This window comes from Erinaceus europaeus, chromosome 13 (genome assembly GCF_950295315.1).
Source record: "Erinaceus europaeus chromosome 13, mEriEur2.1, whole genome shotgun sequence".
Classification (NCBI taxonomy): Eukaryota; Metazoa; Chordata; class Mammalia; order Eulipotyphla; family Erinaceidae; genus Erinaceus; species Erinaceus europaeus.
In genome coordinates, this window is record NC_080174.1 from 11,373,796 (window position 1) to 11,401,612 (window position 27,817).

At 39.0% G+C, this 27,817-nt stretch overlaps 1 protein-coding gene across 2 annotated transcripts in view; it reads right to left on the bottom strand.

The window, feature by feature from the left end:
* The window catches only part of ESR1 (estrogen receptor 1), a 488,249-nt gene that overhangs the window by 55,958 nt on the left and 404,474 nt on the right, over positions 1-27,817 (bottom strand). For both annotated transcript variants that reach the window (XM_060205321.1, XM_007516044.3), the window contains exon 6: positions 22,579-22,717. In XM_060205321.1, coding sequence (XP_060061304.1) covers positions 22,579-22,717 — 139 coding nt within the window. The remainder of the gene's footprint in view (positions 1-22,578; positions 22,718-27,817) is intronic.

Here is a 27,817-nt window from a genome sequence, read left to right on the forward strand (position 1 = left end):
GAAAACTACACACCAATATCTCTGATGAACATAGATGCTAAAATACTGAACAAAATTCTAGCCGACCAGATACAGCAGTATCTTAAAAACTGACCAAGTGGGGTTTATCCCAGGCATGCAAGGTTGGTTTAATATATGTTAATCAATCAATGTGATCCACCACATCAACATAAGCAAGACCAAAAACCACATGGTCATATCGATTGATGCAGAGAAAGCCTTTGACAAAATATAACATCTCTTTATGATCAAAATCCTACAAAAAATGGGAACAGATGGAAAATTCCTGAAGACAGTGGAGTCTATATATAGCAAACCTACAGCCAACATCATATTCAATGGTGAAAAACTGGAAGCATTTCCACTCAGATCAGGTACTAGACAGGGCTGCCCACTATCACCATTACTATTCAACATAGTGTTGGAAGTTCTTGCCATAGCAATCAGGCAGGAGCATGGAATTAAAGGGATACAGATTGGAAGAGAAAAAAGTCAAACTCTCCCTATTTGCAGATGACATGATAATATACACAGAAAAACCTAAGGAATCCAGCAAGAAGCCTTTGGAAATCATCAGGCAATACAGTAAGGTGTCAGGCTACAAAATTAACATTCAAAAGTCAGTGGCATTCCTCTATGCAAACACTAAGTTAGAAGAAATTGAAATCCAGAAATCTATTTATTTTACTATAGCAACAAAAACGATAAAATATCTAGGAATAAACCTAACCAAAGAAGTGAAAGACTTGTATACTGAAAATAATGAGTCACTACTCAAAGAAATAGAAAAAGACACAAAGAAGTGGAAAGATATTCCATGTTCATGGATTGGAAGAATTAACCATCAAAATGAATATACTACCCAGAGCCATGTACAAATTTAATGCTATCCCCATCAAGATCCCAAGCACATTTTTTTAGGAGAATAGAAAAAATGCTACAAATATTTATCTGGAACCAGAAAAGACCTCAAATTGCCAAAACAATCTTGAGAAAAAAGAACAGAACCAGAGGCATCACACTCCCAGATCTCAAATTGTATTATAGGACCACTGTCATCAAAACTGCTTGGTACTGGAACATGAATAGACACACTGACCAGTGGAATAGAACTGAGAGCCCAGAAGTGAGCCCCCACACCTGTGGACATCTATTCTTTGACAAAGGGGCCCAGACTATTAAATGGGGAAACCAGAGTCTCTTCAACAAATGGTGTTCGAAACAATGGGTTGAAACATGCAGAAGAATGAAACTGAACCACTGTATTTCACCAAATACAAAAGCAAATTCCAAGTGGATCAAGGACTTGGATGTTAGACCACAAACTATCAGATACTTAGAGGAAAATATTGGCAGAATTCTTTTCCGCATACATTTTAAAGACATCTTCAATGAAATAAATCCAATTACAAAGAAGACTAAGGCAAGTATAAACCTATGGTACTACATCAAATTAAAAAGCTTCTTCACAGCAAAAGAAACCACTACCCAAACCAAGAGACCCCTCACAGAATGGGAGAAGATCTTTACATGCCATACATCAGACAAGAGTTTAATAACCAACATATATAAAGAGCTTGCCAGACTCAACAACAAGACAACAAATAACCCCATCCAAAAATGGGGGGAGGACATGGACAGAATATTCACCACAGAAGAGATCCAAAAGGCCGAGAAACACATGAAAAAATGCTCCAAGTCTCTGATTGTCAGAGAAATGCAAATAAAGACGAGATACCACTTCACTCCTGTGAGAATGTCATACATCAGAAAAGGTAACAGCAGCAAATGCTAGAGAGGGTGTGGGGTCAAAGGAACCCTCCTGCACTGCTGGTGGGAATGTCAATTGGTCCAACCTCTGTGGAGAACAGTCTGGAGAACTCTCAGAATGCTAGAAATGGACCTACTCTATGATCCTGCAATTCCTCTCCTGGGGATGTAGCCTAAGGAACACAACATATCCATCCAAAAAGATCTATGTACACATATGTTCTTGTCAGCACAATTTGTAGTAGCCCAAACCTGGAAGCAACCCAGGTGTCCAACAACAGATGAGTGGCTGAGCAAGTTGTGGTCTATATACACAATGGAATACTATTCAGCTGTAAAAAATGGTGACTTCACCGTTTTCAGCCGATCTTGGATGGACCTTGAAAAATTCATGTTGAGTGAAATAAGTCAGAAACAGAAGGATGAATATGGGATGATCTCACTCTCAGGTAGAAGTTGAAAAACAAGATCAGAAGAAAAAAAAAAAACACAAGTAGAACCTGAAATGGAATTGGCGTATCGCACCAAAGTAAAAGACTCTGGGGTGGGTGGGTAGGTGGGGAGAATACAGGTCCAAGAAGGATGACAGAGGACCTAGTGGGGGTTGTACTGTTATATGGGAAACTGGGAAATGCTATGCATGTACAAACTATTGTATTTACTGTTGAATGTAAAACATTAACTCCCCAATAAAGAAATTTTAAAAAAGTAAAACATTAAAAAAAGAAGCTCAGAGAAAAGATAACAAAAATAACTGTAGTAGATGGGATGGGGCTGAAGGTTGAATCTGTAAACAGTTAAACTGGAGAAGGTTTGAGAGCAGAATTATTCTAGTGCATAGTTTTGTAGTGACTGATTAGAAGCTTTAACATGGACCAGAAGAAAAATTAAATGGGAAAACTCTTTGTTACCAAACACTAGGGCGTATTTTGTATCAAAGATAAAGAATAAATCTTGTGGAATCTAGGAAGAGTGTAGATTTCAGACAGTATTATCCTATATTTCCCAGTTTAAGGGAATTCCAGTAGTAAAATCCCAAGATTAGCACCTACCGCAATAGAGAAGAAATCAAACTGAAATGTGGAAACTTAAGCATGCCTAGACCAAATTTCCTGTCACCATCGCTTGGGATAATATTAATAAGCTGATTAACAACAAGCAAAGATCAAACTGTTACCAAAAAAATTACCCATGGATCTCTTCATTTTGACTGTTCAAATATCTCCCAACTAAGCCTACTAAATTTGAGGATCCATGTCTTGACAACTACCCTCAACAAATGCAATGATTTGAAGATTGCAAGAATGAGCTTTGTGAACTTATTGGAAGGAAAGAATACTTCTCTCATACTCCACAATCTCTTCACACCTATCAACATGTGAATGTAACAGTGGTGAGCCAAATTCTGCACTCTGTATGTCATTGTACTCTATATCACAGGCTCTATGTCAGGCTCTATGTCATACTCTATATCACAGGCTCTATTTTTCTCTCTATGTCAGGAGAAAAATCAAAATATGTGTAATAATAATTAAGAAAAATGACACCCCTTCTGTAAGGGATAAGATCTAGGGAGAGAACTGAAGGAAAACAGGATAAAGAAAAAAAGTCAATGGATGGAATTTTTAAGATAATGGACAGAAGATAATCTTCACTGAATTACTCTGAGAGAATAAAAACCATGTTGTATGATTGATTTAGAGAGTTGGGTTTCAAGTAGAATGATTTTTGCCCATTACCTTGAGAAGAGTTGCTATGAGACTGAAAGCCAGAACTATCTTCACTGAGAGTTTGAGAAATAAATGCATGGAAGATTTCACAGGCATTTGAGAAATCAGAAAGAACATTCCAAATCAAGCAGACCTCACTGCAGAAGTCGAGAAGAATAACTGTAGGGAAGAAATTTCCAGTTCTTCACTTTCTACTTCTCTCTTGTTTTCCTTTGCAACCTAATGGAACCCACAAAGAGAAGTCAAGTGACATTGGAGCCCAGCAAATGGATTTTCAATGAAAGAAGGAAAAAACAAACCAAAGATTCTTTTGGCATAAGAGACTGCATGTTTATTGAGATCAAAGAGAGGGAAGAGCATTTCTGTTCTCAGGAAATGTTGTGAAAGTTTCTTTCAAGGAGAATGTCATCCTTTAGTGCTGAGACATAAAGTCACGGACTACTTAAATGTAGAAGTAGCTGCCATAAGGTAACAGGTCCCTTCAATATGACTAACTCTATCTCCAACTCTACCCAAAATGGAGGCCATACCTATGGCCCCCGATTATGTCCTGACACGGGACCCAGATATTCATACTTCCTCTTTTTTTCTCTTTGTTGCAATCTACAAGGAGGGTTGTACTCTTCCCAGAGCCATTATGAATCACCCTAAAATACGAGGACAGAATATAGATAACTGATCCACCTATTACTCCCTTAGAAGGATCCATCCTCCCCCAACTTTATGCACGTCCATTCAAACGACTATAAGGAAAGGCACACAGGACATGTTAGAATGATCACCTCCTGAAGCTGTGTCTATACCTGTTAGCCCAAAACTTTCAGTCACTGAATGTCAGATCATCTTTATTAATCTATCTGTTACATGGGAGTCAGATTCTCTTTGCTATTTTCCTTTTTCATAGCAGAAGTCTGGTAGTCAAAAGAACTTTTAAACTGAGAGATAGTTTCTAGTAAATAGAACAAGTCTTTATATGTCCTCATATGCTTTAGGGTGCTCAAGTGGCAAGAAAAGAGGTTAGGATTGGTTATTATAGACACTTCTGTCACAATGTGTAAAACACACTTCTGGGTCTGAATGGTTTGCCAGAGGGAGATGGAATTCTGCACTTGTACAGTTAATGATCCACTCAAGGTTGCTTGCTTAGTGTCTCTAGTATAAGGCACTAGAGGTAAGTTTTCTAATGGTTGTCTCTACTCAAACATCCAGCTTTGAGTCGATTTGATCGATCTTTTAAGATGCCCACACCAAACATATAATACAAAAAAAAAAAAACAACCAAAAACAAACAAGGTGACTTACTCAGTTTTTCTTTGAATGTTTTGAATTTACACAAAAAAATTAGGTAGTTTTCCTCCGGAGTACATACTTGAAAAGATTCTGTTAATTAGAATGCATGGAAAATGCATAAACTAAGAGAAGTGTTATATTTCTAAGTAAAAGTGGGGTTTATGCTGGCAAATCAATGCGTCTCTGCAAAAGCAATAAAATTCATACTTACTTCTTTTCTTTATTACCTCAACTTTTTGTTCTAAAGTTTTACACCATTGCACATACCTGTCTCTGTATTATGAATTCCGAGATCATCAATTTTATTCACACATTATTTTATTCATACATTAAATATATGTTGAATCAGATTCTGTGATTTTCCTAGGTGCTAATTAAAGAGTTGAAGGTATGACAGTCAGCAAAAGAGACATAGTTCTGTCCTCTTGCAAGATTGCAACAATCCAATCTAATAATGCAAACATTACACACACACACACACACACACACTCACAATTGTAACACTAAACAATCACAATAAATGCAGGACTTCATAAGAGTATAACAAGTGGGCTTACATAAGAGAGAGAGTGAGTGTGCAAGAAGGTTTAATTGATAAGGAGGTGACATTCACTCTGAAACCTGAAAAGAAGGACATTAAAAGCTGGAGGAAAAGAACAGGAAATTGGTTAGGCAAAAAAAGACAAGTGTAATAAGAAGAAGCCTGTGTAAGTTCTGGAAGTAAGAAAATGCTTGAGGAATTTGAGAAGCTAAAAAAAAAAAAGTCAAGATCTTGTAATTCTGGAACTGGGGATTCCAAATACAAGTTGTTCTGCATGAAAATGCAGAGGTAGCAGCTGACACCAGGTTTAGATAAAAAAGACAGTGTCTCTCCCCAGGCTAAGAGAGGGCATTCTTCTGAGCGAATTTAAAAGAGGATTTAAGAGAAGAAAAAACAAAACTTGTGAATTTCTTCTTCTTCTTTTTTTTTTTTTTTACCAGCGCACAGCTCAGCTCTGGCTTATGGTGTTACAGGGGATTGAACCTAGGACTTTGGAGTCTCAGGCATGAGAGTCTGTTTGCATAGCCATTATGCTATCTCCTCCTGCCTAAACTTGTGAATTTCTTCCTCTTCCTTTTCCTCTTCCTCTTCTCCCCTTTCTTCTCTCCTCTTCTCTCTATTCCTCTCTCTCTCTTCTACAGCAGTGCTCAGTTCTGACTTGCTTATCATGATGCTGAGACAATCTGGGACCTTGGAGTCTCAGGCATGAAACTTTTTTTCTTATTTATTTAGGATAGAGACAGAGAGAAATTGAGAGGGAAGAAAGAGAGAAGGAGGGAAGGAAGGAGAGGCCTACAGCACTGTTTTATCACTCACTTAATGTCCCCTCCTGTAGGTGGGGACTTGGGGGTTGAAGTCTGGTCTTTACATACTGTAATGCACTGGCCTCACCATGTATAGCACCAACTGGTATAAAACTTTTTTGTATAACTACTATGTTATGCTATTTCCCTGGGCCAAGATAGGTGTTTTTCAGAGACTCAGAGTATATGGGGGTGGGTAGTTCCACAGGGCTCTGTACAGAAATAAATTTAAAAAAAAAAACCCTCATACATTGTTGTTGTTGCTGGTGGTGGTGCTGGTAGTGTGTGTGTGTGTTGTGTGTTTACCTTGGACAGTCTAATTATAAAAGTCCTTATACACACAAAAAATCCCAAACAAAACAGAACACAAATTTTGGGGACCAATCTGTCATGGACACTGAAATGCAAGAGGAAAAATTCAATGTCTTTCTTTCCCTTTGCATTTTACACAAAACATCAACTCATCCGTCATTCATTAATGTAAGTGACACAGCATAGAATATTGGAGTTCCAGTAACTAAACTGAACAAATTCCCTAAGAATTCTCATGTGACTTCACAGGAAGTTAGGAGTTGCTCATTCAACTAATATATATTAAGCTTTCATGAGCTACTAGCACTTTGCAGGGTGGTCAACGTCCCTACTCTCCTACAGTAGCAGTATTAGGTAAAGGAGAAATATATATGTGAACAAGATAATCTACTGCAACACATGTTTTGAGAAAACAAAACAGAGTGTATTGAGCCAGCTGGTAGTGGGGCAACATTAGTTAGCCAGTCATTGGAGGGGTGACATTTGAATGGTGCCTGATTGACAAGATGTTTTGTGATTATCCAGATCTCATTTTTAGAAGTGGAATTTTTCATGCTTTTCATGAGGAGAAAAAAAACAGAATGAGGTTATTTTAATGGCTGGTTTTGAAGGCCAGGAAAAAAAGTTTTGGCTTTGAAATCCAAAAAGAAAACCAACAAACACACAGTCTTGTGCCAAACAGTCCAAGCCACTTGAACTGAAAAAACAGAACTACAATGTCTTTTTACACTGTCTTCCTCTTAGAATCTCCAGCCTTGTGGTCTGGGAGATGGCACAGTGGATAAAGCACTGGACTCGCAAGCATGAGGTCCTGAATTCAATCCCTGGCAGCATATGTACCAAAGATTCTGCAGCCTTTTAATGTTTAATGAACCTGAGTCATGGGGGAATAGTAGGTGACTCAAAATACAACTCCCAAAGGAGACCCATGGACAGGTAATGGAAGATGCTATCTGATTTATTGATTAATAAATCATTATTGCACACATCTCTCTCTCCTAAAATTTCTCTGTTGGGGAATTAATGTTTTACATTCAACAGTAAATACAATAGTTTTTACATGCATAACATTCATCAGTTTTCCACATAACAATACAACCCCCACTAGGTCCTCTGTCATCCTTTTCCAGGACCTGAACTCTCCCCCCAACCCATACCAGAGTTTTTACTTTGGTGCAATACACCAACTCCAGTTCAGGTTTTACTTGTGTTTTCTCTTCTGACCTTGTTTTTCAACTTCTTCCTGAGAGTGAGATTATCCCATATTTATCCTTCTATTTCTGACTTATTTCACTGAACATGATTTCTTCAAGCTCCATCCAAGATGGGCTGAAAACAGCGAAGTCACCATTTTTGATAGCTGAGTAATATTCCATTGTGTATATAGACCACAACTTGCTCAGCCACTCATCTGTTGTGGGACACCTGGGTTGCTTCCAGGTTTTGGCTATTACACATTGTGCTGCTGTGAACATAGGTGTACACAGATCTTTTGGGATGGGTGTGTTGGGTTTCTTACCACATATTCTCAGGAGAGGGATTGCAGGATCATAGGGTAGGTCCATTTTCAGCCTCCTGAGAGTTCTCCAGACTGTTCTTCACAGACGTTGGACCAATTGACATTCCCACCAGCAGTGCAGGAGGGTTCTTTTGACCCCCTACACCCTCTCCAGCATTTGCTGCTGTTACCTTTTCTGATGTATGACATTCTCACAGGAGTGAAGTGATATCTCATTGTTGTCTTTATTTGCATTTCTCTGACAATCAGAGACTTGGAGAATTTTTTCATGTGTTACTCGGCCTTTTGGATCTCTTCTGTGGTGAATATTCTGTCCATGTCCTCCCCCCATTTTTGGATGGGGTCATTTATTTTCTTGTTGAGTTTGGCAAGCTCTTTATATATTTTGGTTATTAAACTCTTATCTGATGTATGGCATGTAAAGATCTTCCCCCATTCTGAAAGTGGTCTCTTTGTTTGGGTATTGGTTTCTTTATCTGTGCAGAAGCTTTTTATTTTTTAAAATTTTTATTTATTTTTTAATTTATTTGGTAATTAATGTTTTATATTCAACAGTAAATACAATAGTTTGTACATGCATAACATTTCTCAGTTTTCCATATAACAATACAACTCCCACTAAGTCCTCTGTCATCATAGTAGAAGCTTTTTAATTTGATGTAGTCCCATAGGTTTATACTTGCCTTAGTCTTCTTTACAATTACAATTACGGATTTGTTTCATTGAAGATGTCTTTAAAATTTTGTGGAAAATAGTTCTTCTAATATTTTCCTCTAAGTATCTCGTAGTTTACGGTCTAACACCTAAGTTCTTGATCCACTTAGAATTTACTTTTGTGTTTGGTGAAATATAATGGTTCAGTTTCATTCTTTTGCATGTTTCAACCCATTTTTTCCAACACCATTTGTTGAAGAGACTCCCCTTTCACCATTTAATACTCTGGGCACCTTTGTCAAAGATTATATCAACGTGATACACCACATCAATAAATGTAAGACCAAAAACCACATGGTCATATCAATAGATGCAGAGAAAGCCTTTGACAAAGTACAACATCCCTTTATGATCAAAATGCTACAAAAAATGGAAATAGATGGACCATGTGGTTTTTGGTCTTACATTTATTGATGTGGTATATCACGTTGATATAATCTTTGACAAAGGTGCCATGACCAGGTGGGGTTTATCCCAGGCATGCAAGGTTGGTTTAATATTCGTAAATCAATCAATCAACCACATCAACAGAAGCAAGACCAAAAACCACATGGTCATATCAATAGATGCAGAGAATGCCTTTGACAAAATACAACATCCCTTTATGATCAAAATGCTACAAAAAATGGAAATAGATGGAAAGTTCCTCAAGATAGTGGAGTCTATATCTAGCAAACCTATAGCCAATATCATACTCAATGGTGAAAAACTGGAAGCATTTCCCCTCATATCAGGTACTAGACAGGGCTGACCACTATCACCATTACTATTCAACATAGTGTTGGAAGTTCTTGCCACAGCAATCAGGCAAGAGCAAGGAATTAAAGGGATACAGTTTGGAAGAGAATAAGTCAAATTCTCCCTATTTGCAGACGACATGAAAAACCTAAGGAATCCAGCAAGAAGCCTTTGGAAATCATCAGGCAATACAGTAAGGTGTCAGGCTACAAAATTAACATTCAAAAGTCAGTGGCATTCCTCTATGCAAACACTAAGTTAGAAGAAATTTAGTCCAGAAATCTATTTATTTTACTATAGCAACAAAAACGATAAAATATCTAGGAATAAACCTAACCAAAGAAGTGAAAGACTTGTATACTGAAAATTATGAGTCACTACTCAAAGAAATAGAAAAAGACACAAAGAAGTGGAAAGATATTCCATATTCATGGATTGGAAGAATTAACCATCAAAATGAATATACTACCCAGAGCCATATACAAATTTAAGATCCCAGTCACATTTTTTAGGAGAATAGAACAAATGCTACAAACATTTATCTGGAACCAGAAAAGACCTCGAATTGCCAAAACAATCTTGAGAAGAAAGAACAGAACCAGAGGCATCACACTCGCAGATCTCAAATTGCATTATACGGCCACTGTCATCAAAACTGCTTGGTACTGGGACATGAATAGACACACTGACCTGTGTAACAGAATTGAGAGCCTAGAAGTAAGCCCCGACACCTATGCACACATCTTTCTCTTTAAAATTTTTTTATTATCTTTATTTATTTATTTATTTATTAGATAGATCAGCCAGAAATCAAGAGGGAAGGGAGTGATAAAGAAGGAGTAAGAGCAGAGCCCTGCTTCTCCACTTGTGAAGCTTTCCTCCTGCAGGTGGGGACCAGGGGCTTGAACCCGGGTCCTTGTACGTTATAACATGTGTGCTCAACCAGGTGTGCCACCACCTGGCCCCTACATCTTTCTCTAATGTTAACAACTCATTTGGAGCTATTTTGATCCTGACATTCTTTCTATTTTGTATTTTTTTTCTTTTATTATGGACAATCTATGCCTTGAGTTCACAAGCATCTCTACTTTCCAACTTCATTCCATGCTTATTAATTTAAATTACAGTCAAATGAAATTAAATTACAGTCAAATGAAAATGCCATTATAAAAGAAACACATTTGAAGAAGGCAAGTGAGGCTGAAAGCCGTTCCTATGTGCGCCTAACCTGCTGCGCCACCACCCAGCCCCCACTTCAGTTAATTTTGTAACTGAAGTATGTAACTTCACTTTATATAATTACAGGTGTATGTCACCAGAAAAAAAAAGAAAAAGAATTTCAGTTCCTCATGTGAAAACAAGAGGGTTGGACCAAATGAATGGTGTTGACATTATTTTTAGAAGTTTTCTCTTTTCATTTATTAAATTTGTGATTTATAGTGGGTTGCAAGGGTCAAGGGTTATCATAATGGTTAAGATTCTCATGCCTGAAGATCCAAAGTCCCAGGTTCAATCCTCAGTACCACCAGAAGACAATGGAACAGTGCTCTGGCTAGAAAAACATAGTGGGTCACAATATTGTAAGATTATTGTGTGGTTCCATACCACACCAGCAAAGCTCTGAGTCTCCACCCTTCTACCTTCCAAAGATAGCCACAGCCATTCTTACAAAGTAGAAGTAGTAATCTCTTATAATAAAGTATATATATATATATATATATATATATATATATATATATATTCACTTATTTGTATGATAACCCAATTATAAATCCAAAGAAATTACTTTTTATTTTTGGAAGAACTATAAGGATGACTCAGACACCCGCATCCTCTCCCTTCAAGGCAACTGCTTAACTACATCCTTGAAGACATCTAGCAAGACTACTTGAAAACATGCATGCAGTGCATGGGCGTAGCTGCACTAAAACGGAAAGATTTCCTACGATTCTCTTTTTTTCTTTATTGGGAGGACTAATGATTACAATCAACAGTAAAATACAATAGTTTGTCCATGTGTAATATTTCTCAGTTTTTCACATAACAATTCAGCTCCCTCTAGGTCCTCCTCTGACCTCACCCCACCCCCCAACTTTTACTTCGGTGCAATACAACAAACCCAGTACAAGTTCTGCTTTGTGTTTTCTTATTTCCAACTTTATTATTATCATCATCACCATCATCATCATCAATGATTTAATAGTGTTCAACAAGACTGTGGGATAAGAGGGGTACAATTCATACAACTCCCGCCACCAGAGTTCCATATCCCCTACGCTCCATTGGAAGCTTCCCTATTCTTTATCCCTCTGGGGGTATGGACCAAAGATCTCTATGGGGTGCAGACGGTGGGAGGTGTGGCTTCTGTAATTGCTTCTCCACTGGACATGGGTGTTGACAGGTAGATCCATACCCCAAGCCTGTTTCCATCTTTCCCTACTGTGGTAGGGCTTTAAAGGTTCAATAGATTCTAGCGTCCTCAATGGTAGTGTATGTGTTTCTAGAGGCCCCTCCATCTCTAACCTGAGAACCATCTATTTTTAATGATTTATTTGATAGAGACGAAAAAATAGAGAGGGAAGGGGTAGGTAGACAGGGAGGGAGAAAGAGAGACACCTGCAGGTCTGCTTTATGGTCGTGAAGCCCCCTCCCCTGCAAGTGAGAACCGGAGGTTTGAACTCGGGTCTTTGTGCATTCTAACTTGTGCTGTCAACCAGGTGCACTCAACTAGGTGAGTGCCTGGCCTCATCAATGATCTCTTTTATTGATGCATTTACTAGGTAGTACATATTTTTAATTTAGTTTATTTATTTTATTGCCACCAGGGTTATTACTGGGGCTTGGTGCAGATATAATAGAGCCACTGCTCCCAGTGGCTATTTCTCCCTTTCTTTTTATTTTGATAAGGCAGAGATAATTTAAGAGGGGCAGGGGAAAGAGAGAAGGAAAGAGAAAAGAGATGTTTTCTCCACTGCTTCACTGCTTATGAAGCTCTTCCTCTGCAGGTGGGGACTGACCGAGGGATTGAACCCAGGTCACTGCATGTAACCTGTCCTCAACCAGATGTCCACTGTCCAGCTGCCATTAGGTCTTCTCTTTTCATGTAACTATTCTCTCATTTAATAGTTATGCTCTTCCTGAGATGAGAGCTGTGCCTTCTGTGTCTCTATTTTCCTGATGCTGTGAGACATGTGGGTCTTATCAATGAACATCACTTGAGTTAAGCAAAGGAAAAAGCACCAACATGGTAGTAACCTTTACGCTATTACTTAGCCCTGCAGTTATATTTTAACCATTATAAACATTTTTTTCAGAGGAAAGAAGCACATTATCATTTAATCTTAATATCCTCACAGAGCTTTTTTAAGAAAAATGACAGGATGTGGAGAGAAGCATGCATAATACATACTTTCTACCACAAGCAAGACGACTTATTGATGACAGACACCATATAGAACTATCACTGCTTCTCAAAACACACCTTTGTTTTCTAGAAGGGTTGGCTCAAAGACACATTTAAGGGAAGAAATTTGGAAGACAATAACTTGTAAGTTTTTTTTAGCTATCTTAATAAAAAAAAAAACTCACTGAGTTTTTCATTAAAAGCAAGGCTCAATATAATGATTTTGAAGGTGAATTGAACCTATTCTATTCAAACTAGAATCATGCATACTGACACTCTAAGGAGGCAAATGGTTGTGTGTGTGTGTGTGTGTGTGTGTGTGTGTGTGTGTGTGTTGCTCATTCGCTTAAACAATCATTTTCTCTCTTCTCCCATCTTCATTTTCTCTCTTGTTCACTCTGCCAAATAGACCCGGAGCTCTAGACCACAACACACATGCCAACGATATCTTTAGTCAACTAACCATTCAATGCTATTGGCAAATATAATTTACTAGTCTTCCTTCAGAAACAAAAGTAAAGTAAAGTAGGGATTGAAGAATAACCCAACTCTTTCCTCAGTGACTACACCATACTGTTCTGGAAACAACTGATAAACAAAACCTGAGTTTTCAAAAGCACATTTTTATCTTTTCTCTCCCTGCCCAGAGTGTGCCCAAGGTTTCATGCTATATTCTGGTTCCCTCAGCTGCAGGTGAAGGCTGAAATGGATTCCCAACCAAGATAAACAGGGTTCCTCCCCATCAGCTGAAGAGCTCCAGTCTGCAGAAAGGTAATGAAGCCCTTGAAGCAGCCAGCTTCTCCACTGCCCTCTCTTCATTGAAATGCTTTTTGAGTCTTATTGTGTTGTGAATACACACAGTAGATGATTTCAAGGATTGGGCCCAAGACTCTTACAAAAACATTTCAATTCCATTTTTCTGCCCAGAAGGTACAATCTCTAAATGCATCTGTGAGAGTCCTCCATAACTATTTCCATTTCACATCACAGCAAAGTTAAAGTTCGGTGCAGGTTTTAGGCTTAGCTGATGTAAAGGGAATGTATCATTTGTGATATGTTGTGTCTGTCTGTTCATTCTCTTCAATTTTTTTTGTTGCTTTTCAGTGTAATTTTTAGCTCACACAAAAGAATTTGAATAATAGGTGTACATTTTATTTTTGCATAATTTAAGAAATACCTATTCTTCCCTCTCTACATTTTCCTTATAAAACTTGTCATAAAAAATTAAATTTGGGGCTGAGAAGACAGAATAATGGTTATTCATAAAAAACACTTTCATACCCGAGGTTCCACTGTCCCAAGTTCAATTCACCAGTGTCATCATAAATAAGAGCTATGCAGTGCTCTGTCTCTATCTCTGTCTCTCTCACTAAAACAAACAAAATCTTTTAAAATTTTTGAATCATACTTATTTATTGGATAGAGACAGTCAGAAATTGAGAGGGAAGGGGGAGACAGAGAAGGAGACAGTAAGAAAGCAGCCCTGCTTCACTATTTGCAAAGCCTTCCCCCTGCAGGTGGGGACCAGGAGCTCAAACCCAGGTCCTTGCACATTATAACATGCGTATTCAACCAGATACACCACCACCCAGCCCCAATTAAATCTTCTAAAAATTAATTGTTTTCATTTTGATGAGTAAGAAAGAGAACAGTGCACCATTCAGTTATGGCCTTTGTATTCCCAATTGGGAATTAAATCTGGAACCTCACACATTCAAGTCTGGTGCTATGCCAGTCAGCTATCTCTCTGGCCCCCTACAGTTGTCAATTTTAGAGATTAAGTTTTTATTAATATTTTTTATGGGGAATCAAGCCATTTTACTGAGAGGGCTCAGGAGGATATAAAGGCCTAGTGGTCACAAAGCCATGAAGATAACGCTTCTTCTCTTTGGTAGTCCTAATTTTCTACCATAACTCAGTTGTGCCAAAATACAGAAGATACTTCCCAAACTCTTTTCCTTATTTCATCAGTCAACATGCTTATTTCTATAAGGAGAACACAACTGCATTAGTATAACAGCAATATGACTCAATGCTTTAGTCGTTACAGTTTTTATCCAATTCTCCCACTTATCTTTCAGTCTCTCAAAATCTCATAGCTTAATTGGCTTTTGGCTTCTCCCATTTCTAATTTTTGACTGGCAATGCACTGAGTATGCATATTGATTTTCAGAAAATTTTTCCAGCATATTGTATGTCTTTTTTTAAAATGATTTTTTTGGTCCTTTTTATTTGATAAGTCAGAGGGAAATTGAGAAGGAAGGGTAAGATAGAGTGGGAGAGAAAGATAGACATCTGCAGACCTGTTTCACAATGTGAAGAGCCCCTGCTGCAGGTGGGGAAGTGGGAGCTCGAACCCGGATCCTCCCACATCCTTGCACTTAGTGTTGCGTGTGCTTAACTTGTCCTGTCCCCTAAATGATTGGCTTTTAAGTGCAAGGAAGATTTTAACATTTTGATATTGTTTTCGTTATTCTTTTGAATACATAAGTTGAAATCTCCATTCAATTCTTGACTCTTCTTGTCTTGTAGTTGTAAACAATTGTTTTGCTACAATACTTTGGCTAGATTCTTCAGTGATCCATTTATGTACATGTACATGTAGTCCTTTTATCTGTCTTCTGTATTTATTATTTCTCTTAAGTACTTTTTTTTTGTCACTAGGGTTGTTGCTGGAGTTCAATGCCTGCAAAATTTCAGCTCTTCTGGATGTCCTTTCCCCCTTTTTCTTTCATATATTAATAAAGGACAAGAAACAGAGAGGAGTATGGACCGACCTGTCAGTGCCCATGTTAATTGGGGAAACAATTACAGAAGCCAGACCTTCCACCTTCTGCACCCCATAATGTACCTTGGTCCATGCTCCCAGAGGGATAAAGAACAGGAAAGCTATCAGGGGAGCAGATAGGATACGGAGTTCTGGTGGTGGGAATTGTGTGGAGTTGTACCCCTCTTATCCTATAGTTTTTGTCAGTGTTTCCTTTTTATAAATAAAAGTTATATATAAACAGAGAGGAGAGACAACGTCAGCACTGTTCCACTGACCACAAGCTTCTCTCCCCTGCAGATGGAGACTACAGACTTGAACCTGGGTCCTCAAGAGTGGTCATGTGTGAACTCTACTGGATGTGCCACCACCTGGCCCTCTTTCATTCAATTTTACTCTTAACTGTTCATTTTTTGTTTCCCTCACCGTGCTGTTTCCCCTTATGGTGGAGCAAGATGGCACTCCGGTGAAAGGAGAAGCAGGCAAATACATACTTGAAATTGTACCCCCCAAGACAACAATGGTTTTGAGAAACATTCTTTCAAGAAAAAAAAAATCATAGAAAGAAATGTGAGGCAAAGATTCTGTTTAAACACTGTACATAAAATACATGGAAAACAGTAACACAAAAAATCTTAAAACCAACAACAAAAATGTCTTCATATGAACCTTTCCTGAGGAAGGAGAATGAGAAGGAGGAAAAGGAAGAAGTGGGAGGAGGAAGAAAGAAGGAAGGAGGCAAAAGGAGAAATATCCAACAACCAAAAATAAATAAATAAATAGAAACTATTTGCATATGGCTTGAGGGTTGGCATTAAGTAGGTTTAGTAGAATTAACACACAAATTTGGGATTAGGGGAGAGAAAAAAAAAGCATATAAATATTATACGATCTAGCAATGGAGAATCATTCAAATAATAAAATTAAGATGAGAAAAAGAAGAGCCAAAAATTATTATTAGCTTATGATTACTTCAGAGGCTTTAGCTGAGTAAACTGATATCACTTGATTGTGATGAATCACATAGTAGTAGCTTAAGCATATTGAACTTGACAGTGTTGCACACTAAGATAATCACAGTGGCTAAAACTGGACGGTGACTGGGGAATATTATGTTACCAGCTGACTTTGTCACCGTTCACAGGAGGAAATGAACAACTTTGAAAAGAGGATGTCACCGTTCACAGGAGGAAATGAACAACTTTGAAAAGAGGAATAAACAAAAATTGACTGAATGAAAATAATTCTAATAACCAAATGATAATATAAAATACCTACAAAAGAAAATTAAGAATTTAAACAGAGCAAAGAAAAATACCATTTATCATGTAGGAAACAGAAAATTATATAACAGACCACAAATCAAATATAATGTCTGTAGTAATATCTATAAATTAGCTTAGCTCACCTACTAGAAATATTCTCAGATTACCTAATAAAGTAAAAAATTTAGAAAATATGAAACAGTTTTTTTTAAAGGAGAGATTTTTTCAGATGTTAAAAATAAAAAGCGAAACCAAATGTTAAGTAAGCCACTTAAAAATAGGAGTTATAGATAATAAGCTTGATCTTAAGTAGTAAAATTCAATCTATGAAAAAGATGAAATTAACCAATAACTTCACAACATCTAAAAAACCTAGAGTTTTTCATTTTTCATTTCTCAAATTCTCATTTCACACTCTTGGCAGATTCCTGGAAGCTGCAACATTAAACAAAAGGATGTATATACTGATTAGAGAGATGTTAAAGCAGCATCCTGTAGGAAAGAGGTCTCATTAGTCACAGAGTGGTGCAGGTTCAGTCCTCAGGACCACTTTGTACCAGAACTGATAGACCTCTGGTCCCCTCTTTGCTCTCTCATAAACAGATGTTTAAAGGTACATTGATCGATCGATCGATAGATAGATATGGCTTAATTATTATGTGACTCAGTAATATAGACCTTCCTTTTGACCAGTATAATGGTAGAATAAGAATTCCTGTTTTTAATACATTTATACCACTTGAATTTGCGATTCCAGATCTTTTACTTACTTTGAGCTTTATCTGTTCTGTTTCAACTGTCAGGTGCAAGATCGGGTTTTATTTTTTTACTTTTATTTATTTATTTTTATTACAAAAGATCAGTAAGACTATAAGCTGGTTCTTTAAATAAGGTAAATAAAATAGACCCTTAGATACACAAGAATTTTTTAAAAAAGGATTTTTGAAACAGCTCTCACATAAACTGGAGAACCAGAAGTAGATATGGATAAGATTTACTCATTTATTTATTACCCGAGAACTGCTCTGCTCTGGTTTACAGCAGTGCTGGGAACAGAACATGAAGCCTCAGCCCTCAGACACACTTGAAGTCGACCACCTAACTAATACAGACGTGAAGACCACCTCCCCATATCATTCAGCCCTAATGTCACTCTTTCAAGCAAAAGAGGGCATTCCTTTCACTGACTATCAAAAGACAGCACTCAGAATCAGTAGCACAGTGGGCTAAGCACATGTGGTGCAAAATGCAAGGACCGGCATAAGGATCCCAGTTCGAGCCCCCGGCTCCCCACCTGCAGGGGGGTTGCTTCACAGGTGGTGAAGCAGGTCTGCAGGTGTCTATCTTTCTCTCCCCCTCTCTGTCTTCCCCTCCTCTCTCCATTTCACTCTATCCTATCCAACGACTGCAACAATAATAATAACTACAACAATAAAACAACAAGGGCAACAAAAGGAATAAATAAATAAATATTTAAATATTAAGAAAAAAAGACAGCACTCACTGAATCAGATATGAGGGAGGGAGTGTCCACCTGATTATCCCAGGTTATTGCAGGTGACTTACATAAATATGAAGGCATTTTAGAATTAAACAAAGGCACTGCTTTCACTCTACTTGAAATCAATTTAGCCCATGTTGAACTGCTGATAAGAAATAAGAACAAAAATACTGCAAAATGTAAAAATGTCAGAAGAGTTCAATTATGTCCTATACATAATTAGTTACTTGCTTGGAATCATGCTTTCCCTGCTGAGACAGTTTTCCACTGAGTGGGTCTGTATTGTTCCATCGCTGGGGAGCCAGAGACGACCCGAACTGCCCCTGCGGCTCCAAACAGACTATGACCCACATAGTCAACGACTGCCACCTCTCCAGATTCAAAGGAGGTCTCGAAACTTTACATCAGGCTCAACCTGACGCTGTTGACTGGCTACGGAAGAAGGGCAAACGCTAGAAGAAGAAGTTTAACAGCTTATTCTTCTTGATAAATTCAACACTTGTAGCAAAGCAGCCTTTATAATAGAGTGCTTCTTCATGGTTTTTGCTTGGAACGAGGAACCTTGATTTGAATGCTATTTTTCTCCCACTACTTTCCAAAAGAAGCATTTAAAATATCTTTTAACAAATAGGTTTTTGTTGTTGTTAAGATGAATGTTTCCTTGAACCCCAGTGTGTATTTTGTCTGTGTGCCTGCACTTGTGTATGTTTCATAAATATCTTTATTGATGTGTAATTCATACTCACTGACCTAGACTCCATACTGCAATAGGGTTTTAGTCCAATAGAGTTTTTTTAGTGTTTATTTTTATTTTATTTATTTTGCCTCCACAGTTATCGCTGGGGCTCGGTGCCAGCACTACGAATCCGCTGCTCCTGGAGGCCAATTTTCCTATTTTGTTGCCCTTGTTGTTGCCTTTGTTGTTGTTGCCATTGCTGTTGTTGTTGAAGAGGACAGAAATCGAGAGAGGAGGGAAAGTCAGAGAGGGGGAGAGAAAAATAGACACCTGCAGACCTGCTTTACCACTTGTGAAACGACCCCCTGCAGGTGGGGAGCCGGGGGATTGAACCAGAATCCTTGGGTTTCTCGCCATGTGTGCTTAACTCTCCGTGCTAGCACCCATCCCACCATCCAATAGATGTTTTTAATCTATTTTTTTCTTTCAGAGAGAGAGAGACCAAGACCACAGCACCAAAGCTTCCTTCAATATGGGGGTGCTGGGCTCCGACATGGGTCACATGCATACCAAAGCAGAACGGTATCATAAAGTGAGTTATTTTGCCATCATTGACCTAATTTTCATCAGAGATATCAGTGACAGAAACAGTTTGTCTAAGTTCTACTTTCTTTCAGTTGCTGTTTTTTTTTTTCCCCTCCACAACCCCCAGTTACATAATGATAGGATTTGCCAGAGAGTGAAACCAAAGACTTTCAAGAATGTATCAATGGTCATTTGCTGTTGAGTAACTGCAAACTCAGAAAAAAAAAAAAAAGCACCAAGAGATCTAGAATCAGAATACAAACCAGAAAATTCCTCTGTCACCTGTGTTCATGACAGAAAAGTAAACCAGACATCAAGAAGTTAAATATTGGTGTGTGTGTGTGTGTGTGTGTGTGTGATTACCTACAAAGTTCTTAAGAGATGAATGGAACTGAGAAATGTGCAAACTTAAGTATTACTGGGAAACTGTGGGTGGAGTCCAGCTACTGGAGTAGCTGTAATAACGGCGACCAACCTAGGGCTGACATTACAAGGGGAAGGGACATTCACACCCCCACCGTCTATTCCCTCCCACCCCATCCTGCCACTCCATGTGTCCCTTCAGACTAGTGAAATTTTTGGAACAGACAGTTCTGAATTTTCTCTTAGTTTGTTTTCCAGAGCATGGCTCAGTTCTGGCTTAGGGTGGTGCTTGCGATTGATTTCTGACATGAAAATCCTTTTGCATAACCATCTCTGGACCACAGCACAGAGTCTGGTAACAGGAACATGGGGTCCTGGTGCATGATGCTGGAAAAAGACCCGAGTGACAATGTTTTGCGAACGCCTGACACAGGGAGATGGGAAATGTACCCATGTGTCAACAACTGTGCTGGAAACCATTAACCCCTTCATTAAAATGATAAAAAAAAATCAGCAAGTCTTAATTTAAAAAAAGGCAAAAATCTAAAAGATGGCAGGAAAGACAGGGCAGTGGTAGCATGGAGTTTCCATATGAGGTGACCCGGGTTCAATCCCCAGCACTATTAGTATGCCAGAGCCAAATAAGTAGTGTCCTGGCCAAGAGACAGAGATAGACAGAGGAGAGAGAGAACAAAGGAGGGGGGGAAATGAGACAGAGAGAAAAGAAGTTGTTTTCAATTTATTATTTTGTATATTTTATTTATTTTAATGAGGGGTTCAGAGAGAAAAAAAGGTTAGATAGATAGATAGACAGATATACAGATAGACAGATAGATAGAGCTCTGGCTTATGATAGTGCTGGGGACTGAACCTAGGCTACCCTAGGCTCCCCTCAGGAGCCTCAGGCATGAGAGTCTGTTTGAATAACCATTATACTATCTCCCAGCCCTTCTTCCCCCCCCCCCAAATTTAAGATGAGTTTATCGACTGAAAACAGTCCACTGTATAGCAGGAGAGGCAAAACATTCTCTGAGGCAGCAACCTGTTTTTCTCTTAAAGGGGGAAAGCTTATTCCTCCTATATGCCTGTGAGTGAAAGAACTTTCTGTTGTTCGATACTCTTTCCTCTGGCCTGGCCTGAGAGAGTCCCTGATGCAGAAGGGGTGTGGTAAAGCTGGGTCAACAGGCCAGGAGCCAGAGGCCCGGGGAGAAGGAATATTCTGCTTGTTGAATTAAGCTGTTTTTCCAAGGGATGAATTTCTTTTTCTTCCTCAGAGAGTGAAAAGAAGTCAAAGGAGAGTGTTTTGGCTTGACTGGGAAATCCGCAAAAATTTCTCAGAATCCGTTAGTATGGATGGCGCCAGGGAAACAGAATTAGTCCCCGAGAAACCCCATGGACTCACTCAACAGGCAACTTGCATCACGCCTCTCACATCACATCTGCCTTGCAGCCACACAAAACCTCCAGCCTTCATAAGTAGAGGGGCCACCCGGAATTTAGGACTCTTGAACACTTTTAGTTCCTGTTTGCAGTTGCTATTTTTCCATTGTGAGCATTCAAGCAGGACTAGAGGAAGAGATACATTGCTAGTTGACACAAGAGGTGGGATTTTGGGTTTTCTGGTGCCCAAAACACACCATAGACTTAGGTGGCTAGAATGGAAAATGCACTTTTCTCCAGTTTCTTGTTACTTTTCCAGGCATTCTTATTATCTTCCATTTTCCTCTGATAAAATGCATGGACACACACACATACACACACACACACACACACACACACACACACACGAACATACACACTCCCCAAGAATAATTACAGGGTTCTCTCTACCTTCCAATTGCCTTTTGTTCTCGAACACAGAACAGATTACTAGATTAAGTGCTTGTAACTTATTGGTACAGAAGACAGACACTGGTATGCTAAGCATGGCAAGGGTAAAATGAGCCTTCAAGATTAGGTATACCAGGAAACTATGTGAATCAATGTCATGAATTGTCATCAGGGAGTAAATCAAACGATGAATCTATTTAAATGGTCGCTGGATAGGAAATATGCCTTTTGATTAGAAATGGGGAGGGGAGTGGAGGATGGCAACCCAGTAGGGTCTTATATTTAATAATTGTTGCATCCCATCAACCAATACAAACATTTGAGTAACTGTAACGAAGGACAGAGGTAACTTCTAGCTGCCTGATGATCACAGAAGGCACTAATGACTGGAATTTAAAAGGTTCTACCAGAGAAAAAGGCATCGTTATAATCAATCTCAGAGAATCTCATCTTCAGCTGGCAATATTGGCGACCCATGGGTAGAAGGACCACTTGGGACTTTGGACATGGAGCTGGTCATTTGTTAACTATGCATTATGACGTGTATGTAGACATATATTGACAAACATGCAATATTAGAACTCCCTTGAGGAGATGATCTAATAAAGTTGCCCTTAGCTTTCTGGGAACTTGACTAGCTTCTAACACCTGTATTCATTCATCTGTAAACTAAACGTATCAGGGGAGGTTCCTAGATGCTTCATGGGACTTCCTGAGTAAACCAGCAGTGATGTAGGATGTGCTACCCCAAGCTACAGCCCAGGCACTCACCTGTCCAGAAGCAGGTTGGGGGCAAAAAAGAGCTTCCCTGGGTGTTCCATGGAGCGCCAGACGAGCCCAATCATCAGGATCTCCAGCCAGGCACATTCCAGGAGGTGGACCTGGTCATGGAGACTCAGATCCACAAAGCCTGAAATAAGACGAGACACTCTCCTGACTCAAACTGGAAAGTGTTCTTCATTACTAAGAAATGAACGCGACCAGGGGTTTCAACTGGGAGAGGCTGTTGCCTGTGGGATAGAATGTGATGTAGGCATACCTGATAGCAAACTCTTGAAAAGGCAACACTTTTCCCCCCCTCTTGCCACCAGGGTCATCCCTGGGGCTCAGTGCAGGCTCTATGAATCTACTGCTCCCGGCAGACTTAAAAAAAATTTTTTATTATTTATTTTTCTTTTTGTTTTCCTTGTTATTTTTTTTAATTGTTGTAGTTATTGTTGTTGTTGATGTCATCATTGTTGGACAGAACAGAGAGAAATGAAGAGCGGAGGGGAAGACAGAGAGGGGGAAAGAAAGACAGACACCTGCAGACCTACTTCATCGCCTGTGAAGCAACTCCCCTGCAGGTGGGGAGCCGGGGGCTCGAAACGGAATCCTTACGCTGGTCCTTGCGCTTTGTGCCACCTGCACTCAACCCTCTGTGCTACCGCTGGACTCCTCCCACCCCCCCACAGACTTTTTACCCTCCCTCCCTTCCATCCTTCTCCCTCCCTCTCTCTCTCTTCTTCCTTCCCTCTTTTTCTTCTTTTCTTCCTTCCTTCCTTACTTTTCTCTCCCCTTCCTTCTTTCTTTTCCCCTTACTTCCTTCTTTCCTTCCTCCCTCCCTTGCTTCTTCTTTCTCTCTCTCCTTCCTTTCTTCTTTCTCCCTCCCTCCATTCCTCCTTCCCTCCCTCTGTTCCTTTCTCTCTCTCCTCTCTTCCTTATTCTTTCCTCTTCTCTTTCCTTCTCCCTCTCATTTATTCCTTCTTTCTCTCTTTCTTTTACTTTCTTTTGCTAGGACAGAGATAAATTGAGAGGGGAAAGAGGAAACATACAAACATCTGCAACCCACTTATATTCCTGTAACGTATTCTTCATTAAACATGGAGTCCTGCACGAACATTGTTAGGTATTTATGCTTTTGGTGAAGATGCTACACTGCAGACCTTTTCATGACTTGCTGTAAACCAAATAGGAAATGAAGTGTAGGCAGAACCAAAGTCACTAACTTTGTCTTTGTCTACTTAAGAAATCATTTTGTTTTTACTATGGAGTATAGAAGGCCAACAAAATAACGTGTAAATCAATCTTCTGGGAGAAAATAAGAGAGCGAAATGATTGGGGCAGTCTGATCATGTCTGGTTCTAAACACGAAAGTTAGCCCTTTGTTTAGTTATCACCAGGATTTCACCGCTGTTGTTCTGGCGCTTTCAGAAAGAAAGAGACAGAGGGAAAGACAACAGCAATGAAGCTTACCCAGGCTAGACACACACACTGGGTCACACTCATGACAAAACAGACAGCCACCAAGATGAGATGTCTTCCCAGGCCTAAAATGTGTCTTTATTTTCAAATGGCTTAGGAGGAGCACATTAACGCTTTCCCCAATATTACTGATAATATAATGGATAAAAAAAGAGAGAGAGAAGGAAGAAAGGGAACTAGAAGGAGGAGAAGGAGGAGAAGCAGGAGGAAGAGGAAAAGGAGGGAAAAGGAAAAGGGAACAACAATCCATTTACTGAGCCTTCACTTGAGAATAAAACCAAGTACGTCTACCATGGAATTTCTTGTCATTGTTACTAATACAATTGCTCTAAAAGATAGGAGCCTCACAGGGGTGTCATTTTAAAGATAAGGGAACAGACGTTCAGAAAACTGATGCATTTGTTAAGGTTAGTGATGAGGAACATAATCTCCAAACCCTGTGCCCTTGACCACAATTGACATCACCTCTCACAAACTGTAATCCATGCGAGAGTTTGGGTTAGGTGAATAAATCTGACCACACTAATTAAGATATGCCAGAATGACACAACTGTTACAGAAACAAGCTGCCCACAAGCTTGACTGCTTTTCAAAGCAGGTAGATGTCTCCTAGTCCTAACAGCCCATCAGTCTGTCCTCCTCCTCACTTTCTGCCTTCAAGCTTGTTCTCTCTTCAACAGGAGACTGGCTCCAGGAATCTCGCTCTTCTGTCTCCTTTATCTTCTCTTATGCATATTAAATTTTATATTAGAATTTCATACTTATATTTATTAAAAATCCAAAGCATATGATTTCTTTTTCCTTAAGCAGTTAAGTCCCATGGTTAGAGGGGATGTCATGGAGTTAGCAGCAGCACTAAACAATTATAAATGTTCTCCATTTCTTGCATCTGTACACAGTTCAGCTCTGTCTTTCACATAACAGCAGAGGGTCCACACAGAGAAAAGCAGCTAAAGAAAGGCTTCCTCTTGCCAGCATTTCATAATCACAATTTCTTTTTCTTTAAGTAATGTAAAAACCTTCTCTCCTTTCTGCCTTTCCATTGTCACAAGAATAACTCATTTTCCAATAGTTCTTCAAGACTTTGTCTCCTTTCTTTAACTCATTATAATTATTTTGAATCTCATCTATATTGTCACAGGTATGAGCATCCTATTCTTTTTATTGTTGAATAGTATTGCATTATACAGGTATCTCCCAAGAAATAATCTTTGCTGATTTTTCCACTGGATTTTTCTATGGTCTCTAGTTTGGGGCTAGTAAAAATAAAGTTTCTTTCTTTAACCTATACACAAGATCTTGAACATGTTCACAGAATTTTATTTTTATGGGGGAATTACTTAAGAATATAATGTTTGGGTCATTATGATAAATATATTCTCAATTTCTTATGAGGAATTGTCAAAAGTTGCCATCTTAGTGAATTTTATTTTGGAAAAGAGAAGTCTTTCCCCAATAATCCTATTATTTTATACTTTTTAAAAAATGGTATAAATATCTTACTGCTAAGTGATGAACAAGCTATTTTAAAATAGAGAGTTTAAACCTTAAGCTAATAAGAAATACAAAACTTTAGCTGTAGGATGGCTCACAAGGTGAAAATGAAGAAGCTATATAGTTTTAAGAATGATTGGTTATTCACGGGCCCTTTGGACTATAACTAAAATATGCCTACTAGCTATCTACAAAACGGAGACCCCCCCCCCAACTTTTCATTTGCACTATTCCTGCCTTTAGGTTCATGAAGAGGCAATAATTTGTTTGGCTTTATATGCTAACTCTCCATACTCCCAGAGGATTAAAGAATAGGAAAGCTATCAAGGGAGGGGAGGGGATACGGAGTTCTGGTGGTGGGAATTGTGTGGAGTTGTACCCCTCTTATCCTATGGTTTTGTCAGCATTTCCTTTTTATAAATAAAAAAAAACAAGGGGTTATGTTATGAGAAATGCATTCTTTGTCAATTTTGTCACTGAGTGAACTTCACAGAGTGTGTTGGTACACAACTTGATGGTACAGTCTACTACACACATTTAGGGACCACTGTCATGTGTGCGTCCCATCACTGACCCAAACTTGTGAACGCAGTGCATCATTCATCACTCCAGTTTAACTTGAATTTCCCTAGTGATTAATGCTGTGAAGCAAGTTTTTCTGATTCTCTTGATTATCTGGTACCTTATTCCTGTTAAATATGCATGCATCTGAAAGTGTAGGTTGTTTATTCATCTGAACACAAGATGCAAGATTATGTCAGTGGCTGCTCTTTTAAAGTCTAAATTTAGTGCACTTTTACTTGGTCACTCACATATACCAAGTCCCAGTACACTGGTAGATTTATCAAAGCAAGTGTCTTCCTTTTGAAGAGCAAGCTTTTCTTTTTCTTTCTTTCTTTTTTTTTTTTTTTTACAGAGAGAAATGGAGAGAGGAGGGGAAGACAGAGAGAGGGAGAGAAAGACACCTGCAGACCTGCTTCTCTGCCTGTGAAGTGGCTCCTCTTCAGGTGGGGAGCCGGGGGCTCAAACTGGGATCCTTACGCCAGTCCTTTCACTTTACACCAGGAAGAGAAGTTTTTTTGAGAAAAAGTGGGGCTTGCAACTGGAGAGAAAATGCAGTGCTTTGTTCATAAGAACAACCAAACGACTGAGAAACAGTAACTGAGTTTCAGTCCTGGAGAGACAAAAGAACAAATATCTCCACAAGCTATAGCTATCTCCTCCCTCTGATATACTGGGTCACAATGGACTAATTTACTCTGTAAGACATATTGCCTTAGACACTAGGAAATACTTTTCTTTCTCAAAATCCAAAATCCTGATGGATATGATAAACCAGATTCAGTGAACAAAGAGGGCAGCTCTCAGGGACACTGTAATTCTCTAAAGGTTTCCCAACACTGATCTTTTGAGTAAGTTCTTTAAAAAAAAAAAAGATTTTGGGAGTCGGGCTGTAGCGCAGCGGGTTAATCGCAGGTGGCGCAAAGCACAAGGACCGGCATAAGGATCCCGGTTTGAACCCCGGCTCCCCACCTGCAGGGAAGTCGCTTCACAGGCGGTGAAGCAGGTCTGCAGGTGTCTATCTTTCTCTCCTCCTCTCTGTCTTCCCCTCCTCTCTCCATTTCTCTCTGTCCTATCCAACAACGACAACAACAATAATAACTACAACAATAAAACAACAAGGGCAACAAAAGGGAATAAATAAATTAAATAAATATTAAAAAAAAGATTTTATTTATTTATTTACTTATGAGAAAGACAGGAGGAGAGAGAAAGTCCCAGACATCACTCCAGCACATGTGCTGCTGGGGATCGAACCTGGGACCTCATGCTTGAGAGTCCAAAGCTCCACCACTGTGCCACTTCCCATACCACTTGGGAAAGTTCTTATCAGAGTGGTGAAAGAAAATTAAAGAGTCTAATGAAAGCGAGGCAGGCTAGAATATATATCCAAGAGAAGATTCTACTTCACTGAAATATCTTTGCAAAACTAGAGGACCAATCTTTTCCTTAAGATTCAAGTAACAAACAAGAACTTGAGGAAACCCTGGAACCAAGATGGTGTGGGCGCTGGCTGCCCTAAGCCTCACTGCATTCACCTACTTCCTATTTCACATCCCTCGATCACTCCAAGGCTAACCTTGTCAGATAAAGTAAGGACTACCAAAGCTGGATATGGGCAAGAAACCGGTATACTTTAATGATGGCTCTTTTGGTTACTACTAGGCCACCCCATCATCTGGGGCCCTAGTCAGGGAATCCTGGGATTGCT